General features: G+C 39.4%; 1 protein-coding gene and 1 long non-coding RNA gene across 9 annotated transcripts; one reads left to right on the forward strand and one right to left on the reverse strand.

The window, feature by feature from the left end:
* Positions 1-1931: 1931 nt before the first annotated feature.
* On the forward strand, positions 1932-7694 carry tsl (membrane-attack complex domain containing protein torso-like). Of its 8 annotated transcripts, none has more exons than XM_089462885.1 (3): positions 1932-2173; positions 5865-6133; positions 6559-7694. In XM_089462885.1, the coding sequence occupies exons 1-3, from the start codon at positions 2152-2154 to the stop codon at positions 7408-7410; spliced, it is 1143 nt and encodes a 380-aa protein (XP_089319011.1). In that variant the 5' UTR covers positions 1932-2151; the 3' UTR covers positions 7411-7694. The 8 variants fall into 8 exon arrangements, with proteins under 8 accessions (XP_089319011.1, XP_089319012.1, XP_017873679.1 ...); XM_089462886.1 differs by having other exon boundaries at positions 1932-2143; XM_018018190.2 differs by having other exon boundaries at positions 1932-2092.
* Positions 2038-2588, reverse strand: LOC149270618 (uncharacterized). The gene is made up of 2 exons (XR_016268681.1): positions 2468-2588; positions 2038-2263 (listed from the first exon to the last, which is right to left on the reverse strand). It is a non-coding gene; the product is annotated as an uncharacterized LOC149270618 (long non-coding RNA).
* Positions 7695-9712: the final 2018 nt, after the last annotated feature.

The following is a 9712-nucleotide window of genomic DNA, read 5'->3' on the forward strand; positions in this document are numbered from 1 at the left end:
TGATATTGCGTAAATGAATGATGAATTGGTATGGAATGGATATCGATACCAGAAACATACAACCCGAGTGAATTAGAATTTTTCTCTAATTTCCTGAGTTGACAAATAAATGGCAATGAAAGGATAATGATGCATTCATAAGGATAATATTGATACTTATGATCCCCAATGTCAATATAAATGTATGTATGTAAAAGGATTGACACTATTTGAGCTATTTGAGTGAATTGTTATTAAAATATTAATGAAATAAGATCGATATGTGCAAATAGTTGAGACGTTAGTAAATATCATTTAAAATAAATGATGAAAATTACATTATATATACATAGTTTAAACGTGGGATAAAAAAGTAAATAAAAATTGAAACGAAAATGGAATGCGAATTAAAAATTAATAAAAACAAAAAAAAATGAAATAAACACTAAAAACGAATTTTTAATATATCTTGAGTCTTCAATAAGAGTGCATATATTTAGATATATATATTTCTGTATGTACATATGTAAAAAGAGAATTACATTGAAGCAAAAAAAAAAAAATCTGTATGTTGTACTGAGTGTCGTCTGTATGTAAATACATACATATGTATGCACGTACATATAATTCAGAAAGTCAACCAATTTTAATGCTGATTTTCTTTCGGAAATGGCCAAATGGAATAAAAAGAACACCCAGTTCTTCTAAGAAGTTAACCAGCTGAATTCAGTGAAATGCACCGAAGATCGTGACAACTGAAGTCCGGTTGTTAGTCCGTGAAGTTTCTATTTGAGAAATTTGGAAAACTTCAAATTGCGTCAGCTTGTCAAAACAGCTCTTAATTTAGGTCAAATTGCTGTGCATATTTTTCAAGGCAATGCGAATTTGATACTTTCGTTTTTTTCGGATTTGGTTTTTTTTTTTTTTTTTTTTTTTTTTTTTGAATTTAAACTGGAGTGTGTTGACCGGGTAGCAGACTGGCAAAAAGTGTTCAATTTCAGCAATTGCTTCACAATTCTATTGAAGTATTGCTCAATTTTTTGTATAAACTAAACTGCAATCAGTTCCATATGCTTTACGACAACGGCGACGAACGCGTGTTGGTCAAGCCACGACTCAGGTCCCAGTTCGAGGTTCGCAGTTCCCAGGTCTCGAGCGGTTTGGTATGCCAATGTGGAAGCGGCAGACGTGATCGGAAACATTCATAAGCGGAAAAGCTGTGGGGGAGCACCAGCACCACTCCATAGATACACATATATATACATACATACATACATAAATAATATGTATGCATTCATAGTCAATGCAGACATTTGGACATTTATGTCATGTGCTATTACTGTTTTTGCGCCCCACTGCGCGAGAAGGGCTAGAGCAGGGGCAGGGGCAGGGGCAGTCAGGCGACCAGAACATCTGCCCGACAGTCATTGAACTGCAGCTGCAGCACAGTGGTCCAAATAAAGTAAAATATAGTTATTTTTATTTCAAATTAAATATTTATTAGTTATGATTAATAAAATGAAGGTAAATTGCAATATTGAAATAAAATATAGTTTAAAGAAATTTTTCAATTTATAGTTAACATACAAATAAATATTGAATAAATTATTAAATAATAAAATTATTTATATAAAAAATATTGAAACTTAAACTATAAAAAACTTAAAAAAAAAAAAAACGTGAAAGAGAATAAACTAAAGAATGTTTAAATATAAGTATATGTTAGGCTTAAAATGTATTATTTAGAAATGCACTAAATAATTTATTATTTGAAATATTTCACAGTTCAGTTTCCAGAAGGCTTCTAGTTTGCCTATTTTCTACTAAATAAAAAATTCTATGCCAATGTGATACTAATTGAAATCTTTGCATGGTTAACGATTCTAGACCACTGTGCGCTGGAGCGTCGCTGCTCAGCTTATTCTCTCTGAAGCGATCGAGTTTTGGTAGCTGCTGACTGACTGGCTGGCTGGCTGGTTGACTTGCTGGTAGACTGGTGACTGCTGGCTGCTGGCTGGCTGGCTGAGCAGCCCGGCAGCCAGTTTCAGTTTTGCTTCGAGTCTGCGCGGTTGAGGTTGTGTCCGTTGACACAGCTCGTTTTCGAGGTGTACTCGTAAGTGCTTGCTTGGAGAATCGATTCCGGCTTTTTAATTGCAATTGGAAGGCACGTGCATGTGTGTGTATGTGTGGCTGAGTGAGTGCGCCTCTGATGTAGTCGTGTTTCCCTCTCTCCCTCTCTCGCACTGTGTGGGTAGCCGGAATTTAAGTGTGCTATTGCTGAAACCTAAAAAAAAAAAAAAAAAACAGTGCGCGCAAATATAACAACTATTAAAAAAAAAAGTACTCGACTTAAGATTAATTGAAATTTGTCTATAAAGGCGACCGTCTTATCAAATTCCGGAAAGATCAGTTGCGGCGCCTTTGGCCGTACGTTTTTTTTAGAATCTGTTGCGTTGCCTTCAGAATTATGATCGCGCTCTGGGCTGACCTTTAACATCAGCCGTATTTATGTACAGAATGCTTATATGAGTATTTAACGATGGCAAACGCGCCTTGTGCATTGGCCCCTGCTGTCAGTTAGCCGTGCGATAAGGCAAACCAGTAGCAAACAAGTCGTCGTCGCTGTCGTCGCTGTCGACCGGCCAATCGGCTCCAGTTGCCTCCGTGTGCTCCAGCTACATATGTGTGTACAAAAGTCTAAGTCAAAATCTCTCAGCTCGCTGAGTGCGTGTCAAAGCTTATCGAAATACGAGTACGACTACATATCATCTCTTTGTGTGTGTTTGTGGAGGAGCTTCGGCTGTCTTATTCTGTTTCGTGTATTCTTGTGTGCAGTCAAAAATGGAATTGAACAAAGTCGAAAACAACAGCATATGATCTAAGCTCACATTATGTATGTTAAACGCTTCTCAAGGAAACTGAGATGTGTTTAAATATGTGTAAATACGTAGGCTAAACATACAAACATACACACACACACACGCGCATATATATAACTATAAACTGCAGACCTTATGCGTGCCCTTCGTGCGATCGCCTCCTCCTCGTCCCGCTACCCTCTGCCAGTGCAGACATGGCCACAAAAGACCCCATAAATGCCGCACATAAAGAATCTTCAATTGAGCGGCTGACTCGCTGTTGGCTGATGACTCCGTCTCGCCGATCTGGTTAACTGCCTCGGCGGCAGAGTCGTCAAACGTCGGAGTCGGACGCAATCGTCAACATTGTGTGCGCGCATTGAATTTTTGATTCATTCGAGCGACTGCGTCCCGCCTCCGCCGCATCTGTGAGTGTCCGTCTTTTGGTTTTCGATTTCGGTTTCGGTCTCGGTCTCGGTATGGCTTTTTGGTCATTTTGCACAAGGTTATGCGCATGCTGCCTTTGTATGCCTACCATAGCATACCCATACCCAAAATATCATTATATCATAAATACAAACGTGATGAAGACTGCGAATTCGCAATGCTGTTGACTCTTAAGCTCTTCACAATGGCCAACGAGTGTCGGTAATCGATACAGTGTCACCAAAGAAAAGAGACAAGTCTACGTTAGGGGCAGTCAGGCATCGTTAGATCCAAGCAATACGTGCGTCAATGCGGGCTGAGGAGTAAACAAATATTTACACAAATCAATCATCTTTATAACCTCATTTAAGCATCTCACATATTAGTAAGAAATTAGCAACGAAATCGTTTCATGGAAACCGGTTCAAGATCTAACTTAACATTTATTTAAAAATATTTACCTAAGCGATTAATATAATTATTGATTGACATTGTAATTATAAGAATTCAAACTCAAACTATGGACTAAGACAATAATGGAAAGTTATTCAAAATGATAAAGATGAAGTTTTCGATTCGCAGAACTATATTTCTAGTGATAGTGGTTTCGAGATTTGCATTGGCTGTAGCCCTTTACTTTGACATACACAGAATAATATATCCACACTATCGAGCAAGCAATATAATCTCTAATTCTCGAATTCTACTATTTTAAATGTTCCAATCCTTCAACTTAGTATATATGAAATTGTACATATGTATATATTATGCCGTTTAGAGTTCTAATCTCAATTATATTTTTGTTGTTATATTAGTTTTTAATAATAATTACTTGGTTTTTTTTACATTATAATCTTCAATATAATTAGATACAAGTTCAAATGTGTTTAGTAATCTGTATTAGGTATAGTCCTTCATGAAATTATAATTATAATTACATAATACAGATTTCTAATCTCGATGTTCATTAATCATTTTTATTTTTATTTTTATTTACTCAAATTATTTTTTTTTAGTCATTTATTTTTTATTTTATTTTGTTTGTATAGCTCAGTTACAAACTCTTTATATATATTTGGCGATCTGCAATTGGGATCTTCCTACATATTTTTGTTTAAAATGTTGGTAATGAAGTCGTTCTGCCGTAGCTGATTTCAGTTCCAGTTTATACAAAATTAGACCAAAATAAAATTAGAAATCGTGTCATTAAACCCAACGCATGGAGTTCTAATAGATCAAACGATAAACACGCCCAATGACATTACGATTTGGTGCAATTAAATGGCACATTGTACACATATTTTTAGTAGTTGTCGTAATTGCGGTTTTATCTATACAGATGGCAGCGAGGCCATGCTGAACTTCGCATTTGTTTTGTAATCATATTAAAAATGCTGATGAATTTATACAATTTATACAAGTAAAGAATACTAGTTAGGTAATGTTACTAAAACAACAACATCAATCTGTATATTAATTTTTTTCTAGTTAACGTATTTGCTTTGCTAATGATCGATTCGAGTTTCTCCGATGTCTGATCAGAAATCTCTGTCAGTTGAGAACTTTGCCTTTAATGGCGTGTGCTGGTGGAGTTAGGGTATTTCTGTGTTCGTGTTGGCTGCCTGCGGCTGCAGGTGCACAGGTGCAACCGTCGACTGCAGAGAGTGTGTTGTCCCCTACAGTTTACGGTTCGCTAACAAAGCTCACATTTTGACCGTCATCTTTGTCGGTCGCTTGGCAAATGTTGCGCCTCAGCGCGCTCAGGTGTGACTCATTTAGACATGGCTAACACCCGATACCGACACCGAGTGTTATGGCTAACCTTTTTATTTTGACCGGTTCAACACGTCTGCTGAGCTTGTTGTGGTTGTTGTTGCCACTGCCACAGCCACTGTTGCTTCTGCTGCTGCTGCTGTTGTTGTTGCTGCTGCTATTGATAACGTCGGTAATTCTAAGCTGCTTTTGACGAGTTTGCGCAACAAGTTGCAATATTGTTGGCATTTTCCGATTTGGCTTTGGCTAAGCTGTGCCAGTTTTTGAAGTTGTTGTGGTTGTTGATGTTGTTGTTGTTGCAGTTGTTGTTGTGCGGCTTCCTCGTCCCAGACAAGAGATCGACAAACATACAACCGGTTTAAAGTGGTGCACCAAATTGTTATAAAATCTTACGAAGTGTATAAAAAATCATCTTGAGGAAATAATTTGCATTTAAGGAGAGAGAGAGAGAGAGAGAGAGAGAGAGACAGCGACAAGAAACACGATCGCTGGCTGATCCAATTTGTACATCTCTATAGCGCTGTGTGTTTCGTGGCTAATTGCAGCGACAGCCACTTAAGTGGCTCATCTAGTAGCTGCAGGCCTCACCTTGCCTCGGTTCAAGTTCAACTCAGTTACCGGTTCACGGCCAATTAGAGCTCGAAGCTCAGAAGAAGCTGCCGGACAGAGTCAGTGCGCATAAATTATCGTCGTCTGTGGACGATACATTTCAGTAGAAAAACAAATAGTATATGTATTAACGACCACAAACTAGTTAGTAAGCGCTAAGTTATGAGTGATACAAAAACTACTTTCAATTGACCCGCTTACGTCTCTCTACACTTGCAGTCCCCGTTGCATGCCGACCGAGAAACAGCTGTGCGATGAGCCCGAGCCTGAGCCCGCGGCGGGGCCTCTTCAGGCTCTGGCTGCTGACCCTGGGGCTGCTCGTGCTGGCGGCCAGTGGAAGCCGCGAGTCCCAGCTGCGCATTGGCAAAGCGATTAATATATTCCTACGATACGGCTACCTGGGCATATCGATGCGCGTGATACCCTTGAACGACAGTGCCGAAAGCGAGCGCTGGATATTTAAGGAGCCGACGCGCAATATATATAAGGTGAGTATTTGTTCAAGGTTTTATACTTGTAATTTATTGGAGCTCAGTTTGATTAGATTCAAACAAGAAATAAGAATTCTTTTTTTTTTTTTTCTGTTTTATTGACCCTCAAGTTTATCAGCTTGTCTCTTGAGTTAGAGTTCCAAGTTCTTTCGTTAAATGGATTTCAATATCAAAGAAGTTAGGCCACATAAAATTCCATGTCATTCCAAGAAACTTATGCTTAAATTCATAGAAGAAGAAGAGTAACCAAGAAAAAAATATTCATCAGCATTTTTAATAATATTTGCTGGCATTTCCGGAATGGAAGATTAATTTGCATTTTGGTTAATAAATATTAGTGTATGATAATTCTTGGAAATATATGTTAAGTATATACATTTCCTTATATGTTAAAATATTTATGTGTGTTTTATCTTTTTCAGAATATGAGTGAGCTGTCAGAGAGCCAGGAGTATACGGCGCCTGGCATTTTCCATGGCGACTTCCACATGGAGTTCTGCGAAAATCGTCGCCAACTGTTCCAGGCGTATTTCCGTGACTTTACCATAGAGCGTTTGGACAAGCCCTGGGAGGCGTTCACGGGCGGCTGGTTCCCAGATAATGCGGCCAAGAAGCTGGGCATCAACACGTCCTTCATTGTGGGCGACTACTCCTATGTGCTGGTTCGCGTCGTCCGTTTCCGCGAGACGGGCAAGCTGAATTCCGAGATACCCGTCAATCAGCCGCTGGAATCTGAAGTGCAAGCGCGCGTGCAACAGGTGCAGGTGGGCAATGTGTCATCGGCTGTGCGATTCATGGAGTCCTTCGGCACGCACTACGTCAACTCCTACACGACTGGCAACTCGCTCTACCAGGTGTTCGTGTACAGTCGCAAGAACTACAAAATGATCAAGGAGCGCATCAAGAGCAAAGGCCTCAACGGCCTCTCCAAACTCGACTTGTACAACTACTTTGCGCCGTGGTTCGCTGAGCACCTCGGCCAGATACGCTCGGCCAGTGCCAACGCCACAGTGGAGCGCTGGGCTCGCCGCAAGCTGCAATACGAGTACTACGTGGTCAAGTATGTGACCCTGCTCAAGTTGCATGGGAACAGCACGCTGCTGAGGTCGCTGGACAGCCTGCTGGGCAACGATGCGATCCTGCAGCTGGACCTGAAGGCAGTGAACGTTGTGTTCAGGGATCATCCGCAGAAGCAGAGCTGGTTCCACGAAGTGCTCGACAACAACATGAAACTGTGGGAGCTCAACCTGCCACTCAATCACCCAAGTCGATAAGCCGAACCTGACCAGCGATTAGTTACTTTAAAGTTCCTCAATGCATGTTGTGCACGAAGATGGCGCCCAGACGCTGCTCACGGCATATATAGACACACACTTATATACATATACATATCTATACAAGTACGTGCATAGTTGTAGTTAAGTTCTCTAGTGCGTAATTACTGTTCTGCCTGTGATAGCTTTTAGATAGTTTAATTAAACCCTTGTAACTGTGTCTTCAGCACGGTGCGCAGGTAATAGATCTGCAGTAAAGCAGTACACATTTTACATATGAAAAACGGCATTTTATTTGATACGACGTGGACAAACTTAAAATGACTTGTGAAAATTTGAAATTCTGTAGTAACTCTTGGGATACGATTTATTATAGAACATCTTGTTTTTTAAATTTTCAATTCAATTTTTAACGAACAGTTGTGGAGCAGTTGCGCAATAGTTAACTGGTTTGAAACATCGCTAACAGTTTGGGAATCCGACTCATAATAACTAAATAGTTTGAGTGTTATTGTATCAATGCTGCGTTATGTTTGTCAGGGCAGTTGTTAAAAAGTCATGTGGTTCAAAACTTCGTTAACAGTTTGAGGTGACATATGCGCAAAAACTGTTCTCAGTCAACCGTTCCCAAACTGTAATAGTCTGTTTCAGAACCAAAAACCTAATATCTTCCCATGTTTGTGTGGTGCGTGTCTTTGCTAACTAAGGTTGAATTAAATTTCGAATAAAATGAATTTGGTGATATTTAGAAATTCGTAATGCCGCGAAATTCGGAATTCGGGCGCAATTGTATTTGTATTCATATTGATTTCAATTTCTGCATGATAAATAACAAGTAAATAGAAAAGTAATTTTGTAAACAAAAATTCGTTGAATTTCTTTATTTTTTCTTCAATAATTGACTTAGAAAGACTCTTTTACTTATACTGATTTTGCTATGCTAAAAATCAAGCCTATTATGCAATAATGAAGGTATATTAAAATAAAAATGTAAATAAAATATAATTTTCTAAAAAAAAAAAAGGAAAAACAAAATAATACAATATTGCTAGATTGAGTAAATTTATATCTTGGTTTCTAAAACAATCCTGGATAAGTGCATTTAGGAATTGAAACCCTAAACCCATTGCTGCCAATCGAACAGATGGAATAGAAGTTAGCCAATACAGTTATCAAGGTCTGGAATGCAGCAGTTGGCAAAGAGCTGAGAGTCAAACTTCGGATTGCTAGCGGCAGGCAAAGGCAATCAGTCAGCTGGCTACGCATGTGAATATGATGGTGATTGGAATGGGGATGAGGATGGGGATGGGGCAGAAGTAGGAGCAGGGGATGGGTATAGGGATGGAGATGGAGATGGCATTGCTGCGACGGCGAATATGCTGTTGATAAACTCATCCATCTCCAATCCACTTACGAGCGCAAATATTTACACAATTTACTCGAAAACGGAGGTATGAGCATATAATATTTCCAAAAACGATGGCAAACACACACACACATACATAAACACACACTCATGCACACACATGCATATATAGATATACACAACTATGGCCGAATGTTTGGCAGTTAGGCACAGCACAACAGCAACAGCAACAGCAACAAACCTCAATCATTAGACAGACACATTTCGGGCATTGCAAATCAATGATGATGATTCGGGAAAGGCGCATAGTTCGGCACAGGAATGAAATCCGAGGCCGTCCTACTCGAGCATAGAAAATGCTCTATACCTATAACTATGTGTGTGTGGGAGTGTGAGTGTGTGTGTGTATGTAAAGTTCTAAAAGTGAGCGAGGAGCAAGCAAATCAACTATGTACATAATACATATAAAGTATGTGGGAATCGTTATTGTGTATGACAGGAGGATGGGGTGGTGCACCCTATACAACCATGCATACATACATACATATATACATGTATTAGCAGCGATCGGAGGCAGCTTAAATATAATGGCTGCCTGCCAGCATTTTCTGTCTGCGCTTCAATCAAACTGGTCAGCCAAATGTCCGAGCAACTACTCAACCAAATTGAAAATGGCCATTGGCTTGGGGTGCTCGAATCGGCTTTGGCATTGGAATTAGAGCCGGGTCGCCATGCACTGGGTTGATTGGTGGTCAATGCCAAACATCAATAATAATTCCATAAATATAATTTGGGAGAGCCAGCCGCAGTCACTTTGATTGAGCTCTTAATTGCACTGCATTGTCAAGACTCACATCCTTGCCTCTTCAGCCTTAGCTATTTAATTTATTGAAGTGGGATTCAGATTAAATTTCTTGTCATCGAATAGGAACAGTA

The sequence above is a fragment of the Drosophila arizonae genome, chromosome 2 (genome assembly GCF_054131065.1).
Source record: "Drosophila arizonae isolate 15081-1271.41 chromosome 2, UAZ_ARI_1.0, whole genome shotgun sequence".
Lineage (NCBI taxonomy): Eukaryota > Metazoa > Arthropoda > Insecta > Diptera > Drosophilidae > Drosophila > Drosophila arizonae.

Bases quoted from the DNA above. Each gene is read 5' to 3' on its own strand.
- tsl (XM_089462885.1), top strand. From the start codon at position 2,152: ATGTGTGTGTATGTGTGGCTGA. The intron at 2,174-5,864 runs GTGAGTGCGCCT...CTACACTTGCAG, and splicing joins GTGTGTGTATGTGTGGCTGA to TCCCCGTTGCATGCCGACCG. The intron at 6,134-6,558 runs GTGAGTATTTGT...TATCTTTTTCAG, and splicing joins CGACGCGCAATATATATAAG to AATATGAGTGAGCTGTCAGA.